The following is a 24459-nucleotide window of genomic DNA, read 5'->3' as shown; positions in this document are numbered from 1 at the left end:
CTCCAGACTGCATGGGCTGAGTCGAAAGGAAACAGGATTTTTCTTGCTCACTCAGAAGAGCAGGAAGCTGGGCCCCAGCTGCTCGCAGAGACAACAAGTACCGTCCGTCACCCTAAAAGGGAAGAGAGGTTTCAGCATGGTGCTCCCATGGCAGAGGACACAAGATTTGTGGTCCTACTGGGGAAAAGGTCAGAGCTGGGTCTCCATCTGTGCCCTCAGTCGGGGGTCTCAACAGAGGGGATGGAACACAGGGTAGGGAAGGCTTCATCTTGCCCCTTTTCTTGGGGACCTACTCAGGGCCAGAGTGTGTGCTCTCCCAGAGGGAAGATGCCTCAGGTCTCACCTCCGGCTGGAGCTAGGGTCTCTGAGTTGTCTCGTTCCTCCCAGCTTCTTCCCCTAAAGCCAGCCTGTTGCTCCCCTGCCCGGCAACAGCACGTGCCGGAGACCCCCACCCTGCTCTGTGCTCTGCCCTTGAGAGGCAGAGGGGAGGGGCCCCAGGTCTGTGTCAGTCATGTGAACAACGCAGAGTAACCTCCCGGAAACATTCATAAGTTTAATCCACGCCAGTAATAAAATCGCATTACATTTCTCATAAAATAAATGTTCCCATTTATATACAGAAGACAGACTGTACAGGCCCGGCCTGGCCCCAGGAGGGGTCATACACAGACGGGCGGTGGTGGAGGAGGAAGGGCCGTCCCTCCCATCGAGGATGGAGAAGTTCTAAGGTGGCAGGAGAGTGGCTGGCCAGCCTGCACTGGCAGAGTGGCTGGCTGGCCGGCCAGGCGGGTGGGCAGGCGGGCAGATGGACAGACGGGCCTGGAGGCCAGGCGCCGGGTGTTACTGAACTTGGGATTCAAAGGTGCCATTGAGCTGCCCCTCCTCATAGTCCATCTGACACAAGATCATGTTGTTCTTCAGGAAGAATTTGTCTCCCACACAAAATCTAGAAAATCCAAGCAAGAGAGAGAAGCCATGGGAAGGTCCCAGTGGGTAAGGGGATGCTGCAGACAGAACCCGGCCTGGCCTAGGAGGTGGGCTATGTGGGAGGTGGTGGGGGAAGTTTGTTCCTCGAACCTTCCAGAGGGGACTGCCTAAAGTTCCCACAGCACACCTGGGCAATTACCCCAGGCCAGCCCCAACCTTGGCCAGGCCCTGTAGCCTGGAGTGGTAGGACAGAGACAGTTGGGCCACAGGTTTCCACAGTCAGGTCTCCTGTGGAGGTGAGTGTAGGATTAGGGGCATTAGTGGAGAGGTACAGGAGCAGCCTACCCCAGTCCCAGAGAGGGAGAAAGGGAAAGGACAAACAGAAAAAGACCAAAGAGGGAGACAGATGGAGAAAAGCAGAAATGGAGCCGGGCACAGTGGCTCATGCCTGTAATCCCAACACTTTGGGAGGCTGAGGTGGGTGGATCACAAGGTCAGGAGTTCAAGACCAGCCTGGCCAAGGTGGTAAAACCCCATCTCTACCAAAAATACAAAAAAACTGTAGCTGGTCATGGTGGTGGGCATCTCTAATCCCAGCTACTTGGGAGGCTGAGGCAAAGAATTGCTTGAACCTGGGAGGCAGAGGTTGCAGTGAGCCGAGATCACACCACTGCACTCCAACCTGGGCAACAGAGTAAGACTCAGTCTCAAAAAAAAAAAAAAAAAAAAAAAAGGCAGAGATGGGTAAGGAGGGAGGGATAAAATGGTGGTTTTTTCCATCCCTCTATCCCTCTCCCCAATTTAAGAGGATGGCTCAGTACAGGGCATTCATTCTTCCTCTAAACAAAATCGGTAGGTTACCTAAAGCATCCTTCTAGGAGATGACCCTGTTCCAGTATCTCCTTTCCTACCCAAGGAAGATCCTTCGTTGGTCTCCTAGTCCTCCCCAAGTAATGGAAGATTCCAGTCCTTTCCCTAAAGATGTTCCCAGGGTGGGTGAAGCCTTTAGTGAGACCCCAAGGATCGCTGGCCTAGTTCCAGCAGATTCCAGTCGCACCACCAGGTGGCGCTGTAAGTTCACGGAGCCCTCCTAGCACCAGGTCTGGCCAGAGCCCCCAGCCAGACCAGCGTGCCCTGTAGGTCCCTCTGAACCCCACTTCAGGGAGCACTTGTATGCGTTCCTACCTGACCTGGGGGCTCCTGAAAAAAGCGCCTGCCTTCTGGTGCTAGGCCCCAGCCAGAACTAAAGGGCTCTGGCTCCTTAGGTCCCCAGGGACTCCCACAGGGCTAGGGCACAGAGTTGGGGCCAAGAGACCAGAAAAGAGGCTGGGCTGGAACCAGAATCACAAGGGTTGGGTGAGGAGAGAGTGGCCACTCCCTAAGGGGACTTTGCCCTCTAGATTTGGGAACCCCTTCTCACTGGAACGTACGTGCACACACATACACATACTACACACTGGGTACGGGGGTGGGAGGATACGTCATCCCATGCACGTGCACATTTCAAACACATATACAGACTGGGCACGGTGGCTCACACCTGTAATCCCAGCAATCTGGGAGGCAGAGGTGGGCGGATAACCTGAGATCAGGAGTTCAAGACCAGCCTGGCCAACATGGTAAAACCCCATTTCTACTAAAAATACAAAAAAAAGAAAAAAAAAATTAGCCAGGTGTCATGGCACACGCCTGTAGTCCCAGCTACTTGGGGGGTTGAGGCAGGAGAATCACTTGAACCCGGGAGGCAGAGGTTGCCGTAAGCCAAGATTGTGAGATCACGCCACTGCACCCCAGCATGGGCAACAGAGTGAGACTGTATCTCAAAAAATAAAATAAAACATGTATGCACATGCATACTCACCTCATCATGCACACACATTACACATACACATACACCCCCATTTAAAAACACATGTACAAATGCATATTAATTCCATCATGCACATGTGCCCACTTGCACATGACATTTACAAATACACATGCATGCACATGCACACTCGCTATGCATACACAGTAAACTCATGCACACCTTCATTATATTCACACAGAAATGTGCCACACAGATGTGCACACCCAGTATTAAAGTGCACACATTTGGCTACCAAGCTTACACACACACAAAACACATAAAGCACATGCACGCTCATAACCTGCACGCACCACCACATACACACATGCGACCTGCATTTGCTTGCACGCCTCCACCGTGCTCCTGGCCCATCCCAGCAGGCCTCAGACTGGCGTCTGGGGAGTGTGTTGGGTCTGCCAGTCCAGCACTGACCTCTGGTTGCAGAGCTGGCAGGCGAAGCAGTCGAGGTGATACACGTTATCCCGGGCCCGCATCACCATCTCGAAGGCTGGGATCAGCTTGCTGCAAGCAGCACAGTTCCCTGTAGTACCAAAGAGCCTGCCGAGGGAAGGGTGCAGAGGACTCAGCAGCATTCTGGGGAGCTGGGTGGGCAGGGGGAAAGGAGTTGCCTCCATCCAGGGTCCTTTCCATCCTCCAACTTGTGGGCTTGGCAGGTGGGCTCATGCAATAGGATGAGAGCACTGAGGGCAGCATTTAGATTCCGCCCTGACATCAGGCTGCCAAGAAATCGGCACATCCCCTTCCAGGGAGGGTGTGTAGGGGGTCAGGAGTTGGCTGTCACTGCCTATCCCAAGGCCCCCTCCCAGGCTCCCACAAGGGTCCTCAAGCCCCGGAGCCACCAAGAGAATCCTAGGCTGGGCCCTGAGCAAGGGATCCAGAACCACACAAGCCTGAATTTCAGGGGCAGAATGTGAATCTTGGGTTGTGTGCCCTCAGGCAAGTCAGTGAGTCTCTCTGAGCCTCATTTAAGTCATCTATAAAACAAAGTCTGAAACATATCCTTCACGGGGTAGTTGTGAAACCTGTTGTAAATTCTCAGTCACGATTCACTAAGCAACCATCTAGGTAGGGTTCACTGTGTGTCAGCCACTATTCTAAGAACTTTACAAAGATTAACTCTTAATCCTCACAGCAAACCTAGGAGGTGGTACTATTGTTATTCCCCATTTTAAAGATTTAAAAAATGAGTCACAGAGAAACAACTTGGACAGTCACAGGGCGTTGGTCCAGAAGGCATGCTCTAAACTACTGTGTGATGTGCTTTTCCCACCTTTGACATTACAGTGTTTATTATTCTATTTTTTAAAAATACAGATGGGGTCTAACTATATTGGCCAGGCTGTTCTCGAACTCCTGGCCTCAAATGATCCTCCTGCCTCAGCCTCCCAAAGTGCTGGGACTACAGGCGTGAGCCACTGTGCCTTGCCAAAATTAAAGTGTTTTATTAAATCCTTTTTCCATGACAAACTCACTGTTTCACTTGCCTAAGTCCCTTTTTTTTTCCTTTCTCTGAACCTCAGTTTATCCTTCTGTAAAATAGGGATGGATGATGCTATTCAAAGATGCTGTAAAACAGAACTGATGCCCAAAGGAAGCACCAAGGACATCTGGCACAAATGCCTCTTTGAGGCAGGCATCCCTCCTCTCATCTGCTGGCTGTAAAGCTCTAGGGACAGGGAGTTTACTCCCTCCCCACGCAGGCCAGCCCTTGGCTGGATGTCCCAAAGGTCTGAGCCATCCCAGCTCCTCCTTGCTTCTTTCCTACACACAGACAGAGCAAGCCCCAAGTGAGGCAAGGAGGCTGAGAAGAGGGGGGCCCCTCTAATCCCCAATTTGTCCAGCTCAAGCTGAGGCGCCTGCAGATGAGCTTGGCTCCATTATTCATCAGCTTGAGCTGCCTGGTGGCTCAGATTAAGGCAGACAAAGGCTGGGCCACAGCATCTGCCTGCCAAGAGGGGCTTTTCTTGCCATCAGCCCAGGAACAGTTGCTGCAGAGGGCGCAGGCTCTCGACAGCCATTCTCCCGGCCTGAGCAGCTCAAGGAAGCCACGCTCCCATCCCAGCCCACTGGTCTAGCTGGTCCTACAGTCATTCCTTGCCTCTGCCAGAGGAAAAAAAAATTACCTTCCATCCCTAGTAGCTGGCAGGGCCCTGTATGCTTGTGGGTGCTTTTTCCTGATAAGCCCATTCTGCACTGTGGGCCTCTCTCTCCAAGTCAAGTGGACCCATCAGCTGGTCTGCCATGTTGTCCTAACCTGGTAGGCTCAGCCCCCAGGTGATGCCCTAAACCTCCAGACATGGAGGCCCCTTCTAGGTCCTCAAGGGGTGAATCCCCAGGAACATTCTTTTCTTTTTTGAGACAGGGTCTTGCTGTCACCTAAGCTGGAGTGCAGCGGCTCGATCACAGCTCACTGCAGCCTCAAACTCCTGGGCTCAAGCAATCCTTCCACTTCAGCCTCCTGAGTAGCTGGGACTACAGGCGTACAGCCACTACACCTGGCTCTTCTTTTTTTGTTTTTTTGTTTTTTATAGAAACAGGGTTTTACCATGTTGTCCAGGGTTGGTCTCGAACTCCTGAACTGGAGCGATCTGCCTGCCTTGGCCTCCCAAAGTGCTGGAATTATAGGCATGAGCCACCATGCCTAGTCTGAACATTCTTCCTTAACCCCTGCTCCTGGCCTCAGCCTCTCCCCTCCAGCCCTGGCAAGGAGCATTGAGTCACAGATTCTGTTTTACTACATCACTTTTAAATGCAGGTGTTAAGAGAGAAGGTGCAGGCAGGTCAGTCAAAGAATCTTTGGGGAAGTGGGGGAGCTTCCACTGATAACCTCCCCCTTGCAACATGCCCAGACCTAGGCAGAGGGAGCCCCATGAAGCCTTTGCCCTGACCTGTTAATGAATGCGATGAGCCCTCCTTCCCCACAAGCCCGGCCACCATCCAGCAGCCTGCGACAGAGCCAAATGCAGGTGCTGGGTCTCAGCCAAGGCCCTGCTTTGTGGCCTCCTTCCAGCCTTGCTGATGTCGTAAATGGCCTCAGGGAGGGTTAACTGGGGGAGGCAGCCCCAGGGAATAGGATCCAGGTTGTAGGGAGGGTGAGTTAGAGCTCAGAGGAATGCAAGGCAGGGAAGCATTGTTCTTTCACCCTTCACGGGGAAATAAACTGAGGCTAGGAGAAGATTAGGAGCCACAGGCTCAGAGCTAGTTCCAACCCAGGTCTTGAAGCTCCAGCATCAGTGGCCCTGCTCCTAGGATATGGCTGCCTACCAGTTTCCCTGGGCAAATGGACGCCTGTTCCCAAGGACCACCTGGAAAGGAAAGTTGGGCACTGGGAGAGGGAAGAAGACTGCATTAGGGAGGAGGGGCCCGGGGAAGTCAAAGCTTCCACACCTGTTCTCAAAGCCCCTCTGAAGTATCCCCTCCCAGATTCCAGATCAGGTGGGTCAGAAGCACCTGGCCAAGGCAGGGGTGGGGGGTGGTGGGGGGAGCAAAGCTGGGGCCCTCGGAAAGCTTAACTTAGGAGCCCCAGGTTACAAATGCCTGCCCTGAACCTGTGCTGAGCACTGAGTCCAAGGGCATAAAGACCTGGGCCTTCCCTCAGGTATCTGGGGCAAGCAGGGCAGGGGCAGGACAGTCAAGAATGGGGGGGCACACAGGGTACTCGGTCTAGGGCCGGGGCACAGTTACACTAGGGCTGAGGATAGGGGGCTTTCTGAGCAGGACAAGGGCTTGCGAGGCCAGGGGTCGGCAGCCCACCTCAGGTAGTCGCGTCGGCACAGGATGAGGTTGGCCTTGGTGTAGAGGGTGGAGCCCACCTCGCCCAGGCGACAGTCACAGCAGGCACACTTGAGGCAGTCTTCGTGCCAGTACTTGTCCAATGCCTTCAGCAGATAGCGGTCCTTGATCTTGCGGTTACAGCCCGCGCAACCCTTCTGCTTCCCTTTGGGCTGAACGGAGAGCATCGGCACGCCTGCAGACGGACAGACAGACAGGAACGCAGGATGGGCCCCATAGCTCTGGGCCTCAAGGAATATCCCCCAAGAATGGGGAGCTCACTGCTTCTCTCTGCTGCCCCCTGTAGGTTTGGGGCTCCCAGGAGCCCTCGCTTTCTCCCCAGTAACCTCTTTCCCTGGCTCTGGGTCCTGCCCTTTGGGCTGCGTGGCACAGCCTGTTTCCCTGGTCCTGTGAAGGTCCCTCCAGAGGCTGCTCTGCTCCAAGGCATGTACAGACCCCAGGCCTAGCCTCCCTGAGCTGTTCTTCCCCACCCTGGCCTCTGTCCCCTGTGTGGTCTCGCCCGGAGAAGGCTGAAGCTCGCCATGTGAAGCCACCATCGCAATGGCTCTTTCAGCAATAAGCCTAAGAAATGTAGTCTCCTCAGGCCCATGAGATCCTCTAGAACCCCCAGATCTTTTTGCCAACTCATGTTTCTCCAGCTGAAATGCTACAGCCTCTTGGTCTATCCATGTAGAGCTGTGAAGGCATCAAGAAGGAAGTGAGACACTCTTGGGACACTCCCAGGAGGGAGCAGAGGCTCTGGGGCTCCTGGCAGGTAAGAGGGGGCAGCTGGCAGGGCCTGGCTGGGGCTCTCCTTGGGAATGCTTCGTACCTCACCTGCCCTGGCCTGGGGGAGGGCAGGCTCTGAGCCTCTGGATCCTTCCTCATTCTGCCAGGATTAGGATCTCTCAGCCATCAGCACCTCCCAGCACCCATACTGGCTTCCCAACATACACACAGGCACCAAGTACAAAGGGCCCAACATGATGTTCACCACAGAGCAGAGCCTCCCATCGCAGCAGGTGAGCATGTGTGCTCACGCACACCCCTCACACACAGGCAGGATGTGCAGGTGTGGGCATGAAGTGACAGAGGCATGGATTCCTATTCCCTTCTCCTGGGACCACAGGGACAGTTGAGGAGGAGATGGGGACAGATGTCGTCCAGTAGCCTGGACATCCATGTGGACCTGTGAGGCTGGGAGGGAAGTGGAGAGAACCTCAGAAGCCCTGCTCTCTGACTTTACAGGCCTGTGGGAGTTGCCTGAGAATCCTTGTGAAGACAGGGAGGGTGTGCATGCTCTGTTCCTGACCAAGGTGCAGGCTGGATAGGGGCCCATCCCTCCTCACCTCCCCGGCTTTCCAACACTCCCCTGGAGTCAGTCCTTCTACTGGCCCTGTCCTCTCCAAAGGGTTCCTGCTCTCTGCAGGGCTCTGGCCTTCCTCCCATCCCCTGGTGTCCCTCCCATTCCCAGCCCTCCTCACCACCCCCAACCCAGAGTCTGAACGGTTAGGCTGCTTCCCTTCCTTTTGCTTCCCCCCTCCTTGGGCATCAGGGGAGGACCAGCCACAAGAGGCCTTGGTCTCAGAATCCACAGATGTAAGGTCAGAAGAGCCCTCAGAGTTCTTCCAGTTAAATGCTCTCATTCTACAGATGGGGAACCTAAGGCTCAGACAGTTACAGGGCATTGAGTCAGCCACCGTCAAGCTGGCCCCAGGGCTCCTTCCCCTCTCCTGTGCTCACTGTCAGCCCAGCTGGCTCCTCAGACTTCTCCTGGATAGGTGAGGCTGGGGAGCAGACACTCACCCACAGGCTGCAGTGCGCAGGGCCAGTGGGCTCCCTCCTCCTCCTCCTCCGTCCAGTCCCCGCAGGGCCTGTCTGTTAGCTGGGGAGTTTGCTGCCTAATTTCCTTAATGCAGTTCTAAAGGTTAATTGGTCTGAGAGACGGATGGGGCACAGGATGACTCTGTCCTCGGGCCTGCTTGTGTCTCTTCCAGCAGGGCCCAGCTGGCACAGAGCTCTGAAAGAGCCGAAGGAGGGCAGCTGGGAAGCAGGTACCCCTGAGAACTGAAGGGGTCTGCAAGGCTCCTTCCAAGTCCTGGCCTACAGGGAGGTGTGGGGACATGGGGGAGGAGTTAAAATAGCTGGATGGGGAAATGAGGGCCTCCCAGGGTAGGACCTGGACCAGGGTAGGGCTCCATGGGCAGGACCTTTGTCCCTAGGCCCTGTGCAGGGAGCGTGCAGCCAACAGAGCTATGCATTCAAAAACCGACTGGGAAGATCTTGGGCCAGGCCCCCACTACAGCCCCTACAAGGTTCACATTCCTTTTGCTCAGCCAGGCTCATGGCAGGCCTGGCTCCCTTCCCAGCGGTCCTGAGCCCCTCCCAGGACTCTATATTTGGGCTATTACCAGAACATGGGTGAATGGCTGGAACCTCTGTACTCAGGGGAGACCCTAGCCCACTAAATTATAGCCCAGCATGAAGGGAGACAGTGAGAGAGCCCAGCACTTGAAGCAGCTGTCCCACTCTCTCTGCCATCTACCCTGGCTCTTGGACAGGCTGGTCTTCCAAGCTCGGACCCTAGCATGTTTGTCCTGGCTCCTGCAGGGCTGAGAACTCCAGCACTAGTCGACAGTCTCTCCACTGAAGGGATCTGACACCTACAGGGCCCTGTGGAAGCCATGAGGGGTGCAGCTACCAGCTGCCACAAGTCCCCCTCCCTGCTGCCTGTGCCCAGGCTGGCCTCTGCACAGGCAGGTTACCTTAAGACCTGGACACCCCTCTTCCGGGATGCTGAACTGATTCCTGGCTCTGGAAAACTCTTATAGAAGCCACACAGCTTCTGCCAAAGTGTACCGAGGAGGCCCCAGAGCATCTAGAGACCCTTGGGTCTAGAGACCCCCTGGCAAGAAAGGCTGGCATCCTGGGGGAAGCCTGAGCCAGGACAGCACCGTGGGATGGGCCTGGGACCAGACTCCAGGTCTGCAGTCCTCTGGCTATGGGGTCCAGAGCATATCCCCTGGTCTCTCTGGGCCTAACTTCCTTCATCTGCCCGTAAGAAAAAGTGAAGCAATCCCTTGCTTCTCACAGGAGAGTGGAAGAGCTCTGGGGGGTCAAACAAAACAGTGGAGACAGCCTTCCTTCCTCATGGGGCATCCATGCTGTGTCTGCTCTCACCAGGCTGATCCAGGAGGCTTGAAAACACTGCTGGAAAGGTGGAAGGGCTTTCAGGAGGGGCTCTGCAGTCTCCTGTTCCCCAGATGGAGGGATCAGCTCCCCACAGGGTCAGGGCCCTCCCTCCTGCTCTGCCTCCCCCATTCCCACCTAGCCCCCCACCCAATCCGCCAGCTTGCCCCTCTGCAGACACCTCTTCCCTCCCTCCTTCCCCAGCCTGGCTCTGGGACCTGAGCCTCAGGCCATGTACTTTCCATTAAGGAGATAGCATCCCTTTGCTGAAGTCCATTTGGGATCCATTTTAGTGTTATCTAAAAATCAAATCTACATGGTAATCCTTTTAATGTACTCCTGACTTTAGAAAAAAATGGCTTTGCGCTCCTTCAGGAAAGGTTTTAAAGCATTACCCAGTAATTACTACTCACCCATGAAAACACTGATACTTTACAACGGATGATGTTTGCGCCGACACGCACGCCTGGGCACACACTCAGATGCATGCGCCCAACAGAATAAACGAGTCCACTCAACCCAGGGTCACCCCTAAGTCTCAGGACATGGGGGGAACGACATTGGAGGGGAAACAGGCTGAACTCCAACCCCTACCTCTAGCAGGGGGTGGAGGCAGGGCTGCTGGTGGAAGGAGGCAGCCAGGCTCGGAGAGAAGCCTCCCAGTCTGACTCATCTGGCTGCCAGACACTCACCCTCCGCTCTTTAATCTGGGGGAAAGCCAGACAGTCCAGGTGACGGGGAGGGACTGCCAGAGGTCATCCTGCCCCTCCCACTCTCTTCCTCCAGCAGGGAGGTGAAATGCCCTCATCTTCACATGGACCCCAGAGTAGTCCACTAGGCCAGACCCAAGTCCCCAGCAACTCCTGGCCACCTGTCCCAGCCCAGTTGCCCCTCAGCTCCAGCACGTGGACTTTCTGAAACTGCCAAGCCCACAGGTTCCAGTACTACCAGTGCCTCTGGTTTGGACGGCACCCTGGGGGGACACCTACCCCAGTGAGCTCCTCCAAGGCCAGTCTTCCAGCCCAGAACATCGACCTCACCCAGTCCCAGGTCACTCCAGGCTCTTTCCTGTGGCTCTCCTGCTTGGAGCCACTGTAGCCACACCCTGGCAACTCCACTGGGCATCTGCAGCCCCTCCCACACGCCAGTGTGTCCTGCTTGGCACTGCTGGCTCTGCTTCCTGCAGGATCCTGGAACACAGCTCCTCTCCCTCCAGCAAATAGATCCTCTTTGCTTGTGTCCCAGGGCCTTCACTCTGTACTACTCCAGGCAGAAATGCCTTTGTCCTGCCCATGCCCACTCTCCCCAAAAGGTCAGATCAAGAGCGGGACTGAGGCTAAGAGTTCAGACCTTGAAATCAGAGAGCCTAGTTTCAAGTCTGGGAACTGCTCCAAGGAGCTGGGGGACCTGGATTAAATCCTCCCACCTTTCTGACTGGCACGTGTGTACTGGGGGCCACAATGGTCTCTTTCCGCTCAGAATGTGGTGAGGATAGAATGAGGTTATGCACATGAGGCCATAGCACAGAGTCTGGTGCCCAGGGCACAGTGAACAGGAACTGATAGTATTAACACTCACCCCAGGATACCATCCCTGCTCAGCACTTGCTTTCTTTTTAACATTTTCTCTCTTGACATCATTTTGACACTCGCAAGAATAGTAGAAAAATATTAGAAAATATTAGAAATATTAGAAAATAGTGGAAAAAATAACCTGTAAGCCCTTCACCCAGATTCCCTGCATATAACATTTTACCACATTTGATTTATCCACCATCTTTCTACCTACTCCTACCAACTTACCTATAATTTTTCCCTAAATCATTTGAGAGTTGGTTTCAAACAGGAAGCCTCTATATCCCCTAATACTTCTGGTTTGCAAATGCTTTGCTGAAAACAAGGACATTCTCTTATATAACCACAGTGCAATAATTGAAACCAGAAAATTATCATTGGCATAATGTTATTATCTAATCTATAGACCTCATTCAGGTTTTACCAATTTCTTCAAAAATATCTTTTATGGAAAAATCCTGGGCCCTGCATCGCATTCAGTTGTCAAGTTTAGTCTACTTACATCTGGAAGAATTCCTAAACCTTTCTTTTGTGTTTCAAGACAATGGCGTTTTTGAAGAGTACAGGCCAGTCATTTCATGGAATATCTCCCAATGTGGGTTTGTCTGACACTTTTGACTGTGTGACCTTAATTCACATTTTCTCGATTTTCTTTTTTGTAAAATGGGCGTGAAAAGAGTACTCATTTCAGAGTCATCATGAGGAAGAACGGAGTTAATTTATGTGATGTGCTAAGGTCTAAGGCCACAGTAAAATGTGAACTCTGATTAGTGTCACCCTCCTCAATATATGGGACAGGATAGTGAGAGACACTTATTTTGAGGAGCAACAAACTGATTTGATTGTTCTACTGTGGTTAAAGTCACCCTGGCACTGGCCATAGTCCAGCTCCACCAAAAGGCCAGTCTAGTGGTCAGTGCAAGTATGTGTAGAAGGAAGCCACCGTATCTGTCCAACAGGCTGTTCCAGTGACCAGCCGTGTGGGAAGCAGTTGCTGTGGCCATGCAGGGGGTGACAGTTCCAGGTCAGGACCCTCTGGCTGCTCTGGAAAGAGCCCTGGAGGCAGGTGTAGCCTTTTTTATTTTTTGAGACAGGGTCTTCCTCTATCTCTATGCTGGAGTGTAGTGATGTGGTCACAGCTCACTGTAGCCTCAACCTCCCGGCTCAAGAGATCCTCCTACCTCAGCCTTCTGTGTCGGTGGGACCACAGGCACATATCACCAAGCCAGGCTAAATTTTCGGGGGAGGAATTTTTTTTATTTTATTTTATTTTTAGAGACAAGGTCTCAACTATGTTGCCCAGGCTGGTCTCGAACTCCTGGGCTCAAGCAATTCTCCCACCTCAACTTCCCAAAGTGCTGGGGTTACAGGTGTGAATCACTGTGCATGGCCCTTGGTATTTCTCATAATCTCTCAACAAGCCTCAATACTGGTTCCAAACCAGCACCCAGGCATTCTCTGGCCTGGGCTGGGGAGACTGAGCTGCAGGCCCTCTCCAGAGCTCACACAGCACAACACAGCTGCTACTGCAGCTTTGGGGCTTCCCTTTCTCACCATGGGTACCCGAGCCCTCCTCTGGGGCCAGTAGGGAGTCTGCACTGGGCAATCTGCAGGGAGATGACAGTGACTGAGCACCTCCCAGTGCTCTGCCTCCAAGAGCTGTACCCACAACCATTATGACCCCCATTTCACAATGGGAAAACTGGGGCACAAGAAAGCTTGCTAACTGATCACAGTTAGTAGGAGAAAGAGCTGGCCTGTGAACCCTGGCAGTCTATCACTAGGGCCCAAGTACTTGACTCCTGTGCTGTGCTGCAGGGCCGCATGCTGAGGGTGCTGTGCTGCAGGGCCGCATGCTGAGGGGGGCTGTGCTGCAGGGCCGCATGCTGAGGGTGCTGTGCTGCAGGGCCGCATGCTGAGGGTGCTGTGCTGCAGGGCCGCATGCCGGGGGGGGTGCTGTGCTGCAGGGCCGCATGCTGAGGGGGGCTGTGCTGCAGGGCCGCATGCTGAGGGGGTCTGAGACCCAAGCAGGAGACTTCACAGAGATTAGGAGACACATGAAAAGCATGCAGATGCTCACCACACAGCTGCAGGACACATGCACAGCAGCACACAAATACTTCCCCATGTCCACGTGATCACACACATACACTAGGTCCATGTGAGGAGGGACTGTATCTGTTTTATTCTCCCCACAACAGTTTTATTTCAGTTTCCAGCACAGTGCTGGCATACAGTAGGTGCTCAGTAAGTTGCATGAAAATACATACCCATGCGTCTAAGCACACACGTGCATGTGTGTGTATTAGCACGCTTTTGGGTGCACTCATGTAAATATACACTTATGCACAGATGCACACATACGCACAAGCAGCTGCATGCACGTTTAGTCTCTTAAAAGACTACAGTGTCAAAAAGTGGAACAGCCCTTAGAATCAAGCTCTGATTTCAACAAAACCCACAAGTAAGAGACCTGAAGATGGAAGGAATTGGAAGAGCATGAACCCTTATTGTTACCCTCATGGACCCACGTGCAACATCAGACATTACCCAGAAGTTCAGTCCCACAATCCTCATGCCTACTTCAGCTTCTGGAGGTGGGGAGACTCACTCTCTGGGTCCTGGGGGTCTGAGTCCCTATCACCTGTAAGGTGCTTTGCCCGCCTGGGCCCACACCCAGGCCTGGGAACTGCAGAGTAGGATCCCAAACCAAGCCTACCAGCAGCCCCTCCTAGGCATCAATCCTCTTTAATAAGGAAATTTGAAAGTGTAATCTAATTCTGCAGAATCTCTTTAAATCTCGTTTTCTCAGAAGTAACTTCATTTCGCATGGACACATCCAGCCTTGTGAGAAGGCCTCCATTTCACACCAGTTTTATCTCCACAATTTCTCGTCTCACTGCACTCCTATTCCAGGGCCTTGCCATGCGGCAGGCGAGGCCTGAACTAATAGCATTTCCTACTCATTTGGAATCAAAAGCCAATGAGAACAACTGTTGAAACGCGCGGCTACAGCCACCCAGAGCACGCTCGTTACCGCCCCTCTGCACACCCACTTGCAGGCAGCGTGTTCACTATGAGGATGAGGGAGAGAGGCAGGGGCTCCTGTGGCCTGCAGCTCCCCACTAGGGCAGGGAGAGGAAGGCTGAGAGGCTGGGTTCAGCCCATGGGGTGGCGGTCAGCTCAGTGGAGGGACTGGCACCTTTGACTCTGGTGCTGCTTACCCCTCAAGGGAGTCTGTGAGAAGAGGCGGGGTAGTGTAGGCCCTGAGACTGTGGGCCTTGCAGACACACACCCTTGGCTAGAATTCTGGCTTTGGCACTTCCCAGCTCTGCCTCAATTTACTCACCTGCTAAATGAGGATAGCCCACTTTAAAGGATTGAGGATTAAATTGGATAATGAACATGAAGTACTTATAACAATGTTTGGCATAGTAGCATAAAGCAATTAGCTGAGAAAATTTAGGTGTATCTCATGACCCAACAATTATATTCCTAGGTATATGCCCAACAGAAATGAGAGCTTATGCCCATCAAAACAGATGCACAAAAATGTTCATTGATGTTTTCTTCTTAATAGTCCTACACTGAAAACAACACAAATGTCCATCAACAGTAAAACAAAATAAATTATGGTATATTCGTACAATGGAATAGTATGTAGCAATTAAAAAGAATGAATTACCAATACACACTACCTGGGTCAATCAGACAACATAATATTGAATGAAAGAAGCTAGACTCAAAAAGGTACATACTGTATAATTCCATTTATATGTAGTTCCCAAACAGGCAAGACTGATCTGATGTCAGAATAATGGTTACTTGGGGTGAGGTGGGGGACATATTATCAACTGAGAGAAGGACGAGGAGCCCGAGGTACTGAAAATGTCCCATGTCTTGATCTGAGTGTTCATATGGGTACATACCTGTATAAAAATTCACTGAGCTGAATATTTGAGCCTTGTGCATTTAACTGCATATATGTGATACCCAATTTAAAAAAGGAGCTGAGATGGAGATGCCCTCATCAGAGCTCTGTATGCCTTTCATAAACCCCACCATTTACTCAGCAGTCACTGTGCCAGGTGCTGGGCTAACCATCTTATAGTGTTGTCTCAGTGAATCTTCATATTAACTCTGATGCCCTAAATGATTACTCCCATTTCACAGATGAGAAGACAGTGGCCTGGGAAGTTTCAGGTCATGCAAGGTCATGTAGCTAGAAGACTGCAGGGCAGAGATTGGAATCCTGGCCTGTCAGACTCCAGAGTTCAAGTTCCCATCCAGCACACGCCCAGGGCCTCCCTGCACATCCTGGATTCTCTAGTGCAGCCTGGATGCCAGATGGTGCTGCGGTCGGGACTGGGGCCATGGTTAGATCAGGGCCTGGGCTAAAACCAAGAGGGATGACTGTCCATGCAGGGCACTGTCTCTGGGTGGACCACAGGACTTTCCCACTCATCTGTTGGTCCTTCAAATGCTATGACTGCTGTGGGATCTTGAAAGGGCTTCTGGGCAGAGCCAGCAAGGTGACATGGACCAGAAACTAAGTAGACAGAGGGCACAGGGCTGGGAAGGGAGCAGTGGGCCATGTAGAACTAGAGCCAATATGTCTGCATTGCAGCTTTGAGAAGGACAAAGAAGCCTTGAGATGGCACATGTCCTCAGGAGGAGGTTGGGCTGGGGGCTCCAGATCCAGGGCTATAATGATAGCAGGAGCCTCAACCAACAGCCAGGGCCTTGTGTGTGAATGAGGGGATGGGTAGGGCGGGGAGCAGAGAGGTCCTGGAGACAGGCCCAGCTCAGGGTGAGACATTTGGAGCAGAAGAGGTCCTGGAGAGGGGACTGGTTCAGGATGAAGTCCAGCAATGCTTGCCTGCTCTAAGTGCCAAGCTCCTCCTGCACGCTAGAGCCCATCACAGGAGGGAAGGCCTAAGGGAAGCACTGTCCATTCGCACCCCTAGCACCTGCAGCCACCGTAGTCATGTTCAACCGGATGACAGTTCAAACCACATTACCCCTTACTGAGTGCCTGCTCTGTACCAGGAACATATGCTTGTCATGACCCTGAGTGCAGAGAAATCATCAACTTGCCCAAGGATAAAGCCACCAGCGGCCAAGCGAGGCTGCAGATCCAGGCTGCTGGCCAGGAGGCATCCATGCCCTGCCTGCTGTGTCCCAGGGCCAGAGGCAGCATCACATCATCTTTTCCTCAAGCAATGGGGAAAGTGAACTTTCACTTGGACCCAATCTGGACCCTACCAAAAGAAGACGGCTCTGAAACACTCCTTGCAGGAATACAAAACACCCCTTGTCAGGGAAAGGTTGGGTCGCTGATCCCCAGAGCCCCCCAGAGGGGCCATTTCCTGTGCAGGAGTACAAAGTGGGAAGCTTCATATGCTACATTTTTGCAGTGCGTTTTGGCGAAGAATAATCTATCCTTAGGAATACGGCATCTAAAGCCTGAACCCACCATGACATAAAGGGACTGAGGAGTTTCCACACATCCCCTACAGATCTTCCTTGTTGAGGGAAGCTGAATCTGGTGTGGGGCAATAGCAATAGTCTAAGGGACTGTCTTAGTCTGTTCAGGCTGCCATAACAGAATACCACAGACTGGGTGGCATATAAACAATTGAAATTCATTTCTCACAGTTCTGGAGGCTGGGAAGTCCAGAGCAAGGCACCAACAGATTCCATGTCTAGTGAGAGTCGCTTCTTGGATCATTAGATGGCCATCTTCTTGCTGCATCCTCACATGACAGAAGGGGCAAGGGAGTTCTCTGGGGTCCCTTTTAAGAAGGCACTAATCCCATTCTTGAGGGTTCTGCCCTCATGACCTAATCACCCCCAAAGGCCCCATCTCCTAACACTATCACATTGGGTGTTGGGACTTCAACATAAGAATTTTGGGGAGGCACAAATATTCACATCATAGAGAGCTTGCAGGAAGGCCTGGATGTGATTCTGGAGCAGGTGTGATGCAGTCTGCTCTCACAGCCTCACATAATTTTCTATGGTTCTTTAGTGGGGGAAATTTAGAAACATCAGAAGCTGCATGTGCTCACTGGAGTTTGTCACTTGGAATGAGGCTTACGTTAATTGCATCGTTATCTGTAATGTGTTCACCTTCTCTGGGATGGGTATTGGCATTTTCTTTCCATTCTTTGGTTGTCTCTAGAGTCTCAGACATAGCTCAAAAGCAACAGGTCCAAAGCAGGATTCCTGATTTCTTCCCCAAACCTCGCCCCTGTACCCTCACCCAGACTTCCTCCCACACCATCATCCACCCAGTGCTCTGGCCAGAAACTCAGTGTCGTCCTCAGACTTCCATCCTCCTCACCCTTTTCCCTGCCAACTCTTGCTCCTCATCCCACCTGCATCCTCCATTTCCACAGCCATCACAGTCTCTTGACGCACTATGAGCATAGCATGATGTCTGGTACCCATAGCCCATTCTTCACACGGCAGCTGGAGGGATCTTCCAGATAAACCAGGGCAGGTCACTACTCAACTTGGAACCCTTTCATAACATCCAATGGCCTGAGAATAACATCCAGACTCTTCATCCAGTCTGTAACATCCTCATGTGGTCTGGTGTCTGCCTTCCCCTCGCACACTGTGCTCCAGCCACACTCCAAACTCCTTCCTGCCTCAGGGCCTTTGCACATGCTATTACCGTCCCAGAACACCCTTCCCTGCCTCTGCCTCTGCATATACTTGGCTCCTTCTCATCTTCAAGCTTCAGCTTAAATGTTATCTCCTCAGAGAAGCCTTTCTTGACCTCCTTATTTCCTTATTTAAATGAGCTCCCCACACTTCAGTAATTTCCTTCTGAGTTTTTCATCACAATTTGTCATTGTTTTAACTTTTCTGTGAGTTTCCAAAAAAAAAAAAAAAAACACTCTGATTGGGTACTCTCCTAAGAACAAAAGCCCCATGAAGGCTGTTCTTGGGGCCCTACATGTCTTGTCCACTATTGTGTTCCCAGTGTTGAGCCCCACAGCAGTCATTGTTTAGCCATCAGTTCAATTCATGCATGAAGAGACTGGATTCTATCCAGATATTACTGGCAAGAGTCTGCTGGCCAGAGTGGGCCAATTCAGATAGGCAGGGCCGCCAGAGATGGAGCCTTAATCAGGCTTGTTGCTGCCCCTGTGCCACACCCCCTAGGTACCTGTAGCTATGTGGCCCTAACGAACAAAGCAGATTCAACCACAGCAGCTCCTGGGTCATGGCTGCCACAATCCAGGCTTTTGAGAAGCCATCCCAGGGCTCCAGCTGAGGCACGACAGTTCTCATGCAAATATAAACCCTTTATCTTTTAGATAAAAGAGGAGCAAAAACACATCCTCCAGCCCCTGCCTCCACTGCGAGCCTCCCTTTACACATAAATACCCATCTCAACCCTCAGGAGGACCAGGTGTCTCTGTAATTCCACCCCTGGCACAGACCTAGCCTTCCCAACTCCCTACCTGAGGGTCTTCCCTGTCAGCATAGTCTGAGTCTCCGGGGGCCAGTGGGAGAAAGCGGCCCCTGCAGTTTGCTACAGAAAAGCCCCAGGCCCAAGCCTTTCTCAATCTGTAGCCTCCACCAACCCCCATCCCATCCTGGGCTGCTGGAGCCAGCCCCTAGGTTCCTTAACAGAATGCCGCTTGAAACTGCACAGCTGTGGGGACCGGTGGAGAAGCATCTGGAATCTGTGTTCTCCTGACAGCAACTCAGCTGCTCCCTGGGCACCCTCAAAGCCCGCGTCACCCATCTAATGAAACAGGGCTCCCAGGAGGCCTGCAATCTCCATAGAGGAGGAGGACATGGACTCTCAGACGAGTCTCAATTTCACAGCATCAGGGACGTGAGCACCAGCGCGCTGAACCAGAAAACGAGAGTCTGGCAGGAGCTGCAGACACACCGCGAGCACCAGGGGATGGGAGATTAGGGCCCTTCAAAATCAATTTTGAATTCAAACTTTTAAATGCGTTCTCCAGGCACAAAGAGGGGACCCTCCCAGCAAGCTGAGCCTAGGCAGCTGATGGGTCCTGCTTCCTTCTTGAAGCTGCCAGAGCCCATCTGCCAGCCACTGGGCTGGGTGAGGGGAGGAAGGGCTGGGGGTTAGGAGGGAGACTCCAGGCCCCACCCCCAGGAGCAGCAGGGATGGGAACCCCTTTGGCTGTGGCTGAGACAGCACTGCCTCTGGGATGCCTGCCTGAGGCATTGCCCCAGGGCTTCCTGTTGAAGCCCTGGGGGTTGCTTCAGTACTTCTTTTCAGACCTGGATAAGAGAGAGATGCTGAAAGCAAGGCCCACGTGGGCCAGATCTCCCTTCAGCCTCCCGCATGACTGAGGAGGCTCAGGGAGCAACCGTGGATGAAGCCATTTAGAATATGAGCTTTGGAATCAGACAGGTTGGGATCTGTATCCTAGACCAGCCATGGGCTCCCAGGCAGAAGATCCTTGTTCAGAAGTGAATGTCTCTTCTGGAAACCTGGTGGGAGAAAGCCTGCTGTGTGTCTTGCCGTGCAGCCCCTGTAAAGTGAGAGTGGTCTGAAGCCCCCAAGTGCAAAGGGAAAGTGTCATCCTGTGTGAGAGTCAGCAGGGTGGGCCAGCTGCTGGGCAAGCTGGTGTGGCCGCAGGCCGCATTGTCCACAGCACAGAGTCTGCAGCCAGGGAGCTGACAGCCATGCTGTCTGTCATCTGTCAGACCACGTCTGGAGTACAAGTACTGCCTGGGCCCTGCACCGAGGTGAGGTGGACAAGGAGGCACAGGGCAGTGGGCCTCACCAAGCCAGAACAGACTGCTCTAGCCAAACCCTTGAGAAGGCCCCAGGCCTGCAGTAGGAAGGCCTTTGGAGGCATGAGCCCATAGAGGATGCTCCTGGCAGCTTCGGCTGCAGCCTCCCACTCCTGCCTGGGTCCCTGTTGAGCCCCATTTGTGCCTCCCAGCCTATCATTAGCTCACAGTGCGTGCATTCACCATCTCTGGGTGGGGAAGCTGGTCTATGACAAGACTCTTTGAGATCACTGATTCCCTCAGCCCCAGCCCCAGAGTTTTCCAAACCCCTGGCTAGCTCCCAACTTTAAGCCATACTCCTGACACATAAACATGAATGAGTGTGAACCACCCTGTGGGTAAGAGACAACAGAATGCAGCCACCAAGGCCTCGGGCCTGCAGGGGCTTTATAGGGAGCCCTTTCTGGAATAAGGAGCACCAGGAAAGGAGGCTGGGGTCACCAGATCACATATAGGAGAGGAGGCAGGGACTCCCCAGCCCCTCCCAGCCCCTCCCAGCCCCCAGCTTGGGAGTGGGCTGCTGGCTTTGCAAGGAAATTACAACACGGACCTGATAATGCTCCTCTTAGTTACAGCATAAACTGTGGCAATAAAGCGTACCTGGGGAATGTTTAGAGAAAGCACTAATGATTTCTTCCCTAGTGGTTAATAAATTCACTTCCAGATCAATTTGTTCGCGATAGAGCCCTGTGAGCAGAACCCGCAAGGCGGGCACAGCCGAGTGTGTCTTTTTCAGTATAAATGATTTATTACGATGATTAGCGGCACATAAACAATTTAAAATACAATGCTAATTAGTTTGGGGAAGAAAGGAGGGGAAAAGCCACACTGCCTCTCTCCCCATTATGTTCTACTTCCCTAAGTGTGTACTTTTTAATTAAATCCAAATGTCACAATAAATTTAAAGTGTTTTATTACCGCTCGGGCTAACTGAGGCAGTCACGCAAGCCCCCCTCTCAGGCATCTGCAGGCTGGCCTGGGGGTAAGGGCTGGGGGCACCAGCAGAGCTTGTCCACAAACTCCCAACATGGGAAATCTCTTGAGAACCCTGGGAACCCCTCGTGGTTTTCAGCAGCACCAGGTCAGAAAACACTGGGCCTTCCCAGGGGACTCTCCACCTTCTGCTCACCTTCCTGGCCAGCCCAAGTGAGGTCTCCTCCTTAAAGCTTGCTCTGACCAGCCCAGAAGCCAGCCACTTCTCCCCAACAGTCCCACAGTACCCTACATCCTCTTCACCCCTCCTCGTGTGCCCTATAAACTTCTACCAGCTACTTTCTGTGTGCCTGGCATCATGCCCAGCACTTCATGTACAGCATCTTCCCAAGTCCTTGTTGCAGTGCTATAAGTTATAATTATTGCTTCCATTTTGTGGATGGGGAAACTGAGGCTCAGAGAGGTGGAACAACTTAACTAAAGTCACACAGCTAAAAATGGACTTTTGTAGCATCCTTTTCTCTCCTATAGCATGCTCTGCTTCAGAGCCTACAACTGGCCATGTCTGGGCCCTGCTTTGCTTAGAGACACATCTGAGGCAAGGGTTCAGGCCAGGGACTTGGACTCTGGTAAGTCTGGGTTCAAGTTCAGGCTCTGCCATCGACCCACATTGTGAACTCAGTCAAGTCATTTAGCCTCTCTGAGTTTCGGCTTCCTCATCAGCAAAACTAGAGCAATAACATTCAACTTGCAGGGCTGAAGAATGAAAGTACCTGAAGCAAGCAGAAGTCCTTTGCTATCTATGACATGCTATGCAAGTAGTAATTTTTTTATTATTATTATTTTTGAGACAGAGTCTTGCTCTGTCACCCAGGCTGGAGTGCAGTGGCGGAATCTCAGCTCACTGCAAGCTCTGCCTCCCGGGTTCATGCCATTCTCCTGCCTCAGCGTTCCGAAGAGCTGGGACTACAGGCATGTGCCACCATGCCTGGCTAATTTTTTGTATTTTCAGTAGAGATGGGGTTTCACCGTGTTAGCCAGGATGGTCTCGATCTCCTGACCCTGTGATCCACCTGCCTCGGCCTCCCAAAGTGCTGGGATTACAGGCATGAGCCACTGCGCCCGGCCCGCAAGTAGTAATTATTTACAGAAGCCCTTGAGGTGAGCAGAGATCAGTACTAACGCCACTTCATAGATCAGAAAACTGAAGCCAGCAGGCAAAAGACGTATCCAAAGTGCCAATGAACCTCAGTACCAAGCTAAGGGCGCCTCCCTTCCAGAAGCCCAGACAACTAAGGATGGCTTCTCTCCTAAATACTCATGTACTATTCATTTGAATTTAAAAACAAATATCCCCAAACGCAGAGTTTTCATATGACCCAGTGTGTTAGTCTGTTCTTGTGTTGCTATAAACATAGCTGAGGCTGGGTAATTTGTAAAGAAAAGAGGTTTAATTGGCTCACAGTCCTGTAGGTTGTACAAGCATGGCTCCAGCATCTGCTCCTGGTGAGGCCTCAGGAAGCTTCCAATCATGACAGAAGAGGAAGGGGAGAAAGCAAGTCACACGGCAAGACTGGGAGCAAGGGAGATGGGGGAGGTGCCACACTCTTTTAAACAACAAGATTTTGAGTGAACTGAGCAAGAACTCACTCATCACCAAGTGGATAGTGCTAAGCCATTCATGAGGAAGCCATCCCCGTGATCCAATCACCTCCCACCAGTCCCCACCTGCAACACTGAGAATCTCACTTCAACATGAGATTTGGAGGGGACAAACATTGAAATTGTATCACCCAGCAATTCCCCTCTTAAGTATATCCCCAAGAAAAATGAAAATATAGGTCTTAACAAAAACTTGTACATGAACGTTCCTAGCAGCATTACTCAGAACAGCCAAAAAACAGAAACAACCCAAATGTCCATCAATTGACAAACGAATAAATAAAACATGGTATATACATACAATGGAATACGATTTGGCCACAAAAAGAAATGAAGTACTGACATATGCTACAACGTGAAGGAACCTTGTAAACATTATGCCAAGAAAGAAGGCAGATACAATAACCACATATTGCATGATTCCATTTATATGAAATGTCCAGAATAGGCAATGCTATACAAACAGAAAGTAGTTTAGCGGTTGCCAGGGAGGGAGGAATTGGGAGTGACTGCTAATGGGGTGAAGGTTCTTTTTGAGGTGATAAAAATGTTCTTGAATTAGATAGTGGTGATGATTGCAAAAGTCTGTGAATATACTAAAAACCACTAAAGTATATATTTTAAAAAGGTTAATTTTGTGGTATGCAAATGATAAATCAATAAAGCTATTATAAAATGAGACAAACAAAAACAATATAAATATTCCTTTGAGAACAGGAGAAACCAGTTCATAAAATATTCAGTTCTGGGGTCAGCAAAGGGGGGCAATAACCTGTGGCAGCTAGAAACTGCCAGGTGGGGGGACCTGGGAGGCCCCACGGCCAGCCTCACAGGGGGCAGGCCCTGGTCACTCCATGCCCCTGCTGGGATGAAAGTGATGAAAGGGCTCCATAGCACCCCCTTACCTCCTTCCCCAGACCCCCACATCCAGAAATCTGACTCTATCCACTTTTCCAGCCCTGCTCCCCAAGAAACTGAAACCTTACTGGATCCATCACTCTCCTTGGCCCATCTGCTTCCACAACTGCATTATCATTTTGTCTTCTCAGGTCTCTGTTGAAATTTCTGCATCCTTCAAGGACTATGCCCTACCTGCAAACTGAGCATGCCCATGGCAGAGGGGTCCCTCCTTCAGGACCTTGAGCTTGTCCGACTTTGGACACCACAAGTACATAACAGTATGTGCATAATGGTACATGCATAATGAATAGCATCATAGTGAGGACTTCCAGGCCCCCAGGCAGGGTTGGGTAAGGGATGCTGCCCTCTCCCAGGGCCTGTGAGCCCCACCTGGCACAGGGATGTGCCAGCTTAGATCCAGGCCACGAGGCTAGGAAGGAAAGCAACGAGGCTGCCTTTGGAAGGGGAGAGCACCATGCCCAGACTAGGGACAGTACCCTTTGTAGCTAATCTGAGAGGATGACCCAAAAAGATGAAGCATCCTGGTCAGCAGGGGGAGCTGGGGCTGCACGGGGGCATGGGCATTTGCCTGCCCCCAAGTTGGGAATGAACAGGGATAGACTGAGAGTAGTCACAGCGGCTCAGGCCTCATCTCTGCAGAGGCAGACCAGCCTCCAATTCTCCCGCAGTGGAGAGAGCCCTATGGAGGAGACAGGACAGCTCTGGTCACTTGAAAGGACTATCTGGGCCTTGAAGCAAGTGGACACAAGCTCATTTTCTAGTCATGAGGCTAGTTCCCTGAGTCTACACGGATTCAGCATGAAATGCTGTCTTGGGAAG

At 52.0% G+C, this 24459-nt stretch overlaps 1 protein-coding gene across 4 annotated transcripts in view; it reads right to left on the bottom strand.

The window, feature by feature from the left end:
• Positions 1-528: 528 nt before the first annotated feature.
• The window catches only part of LMO1 (LIM domain only 1), a 44325-nt gene continuing 20394 nt past the window's right edge, over positions 529-24459 (bottom strand). For 2 of the 4 annotated variants that reach the window (XM_025356891.1, XM_025356890.1), the window contains exons 2-4: positions 6551-6764; positions 3209-3334; positions 529-946 (exon numbers count right to left, since the gene is read on the bottom strand). In XM_025356891.1, the coding sequence (XP_025212676.1) occupies positions 841-946; positions 3209-3334; positions 6551-6764 (446 nt within the window). In that variant the 3' untranslated portion in view covers positions 529-840. Of the gene's footprint in view, positions 947-3087; positions 3335-6550; positions 6765-10746; positions 10950-24459 lie in introns of those variants that run through there. The other 2 variants (XM_025356889.1, XR_003115633.1) reach the window with 2 other exon arrangements.

The sequence above is a fragment of the Theropithecus gelada genome, chromosome 14 (genome assembly GCF_003255815.1).
Source record: "Theropithecus gelada isolate Dixy chromosome 14, Tgel_1.0, whole genome shotgun sequence".
Taxonomy (NCBI): domain Eukaryota; kingdom Metazoa; phylum Chordata; class Mammalia; order Primates; family Cercopithecidae; genus Theropithecus; species Theropithecus gelada.
The sequence above is the reverse complement of the archived record's forward strand: the minus strand, read 5'-3'. Positions and strand labels throughout refer to the sequence as shown.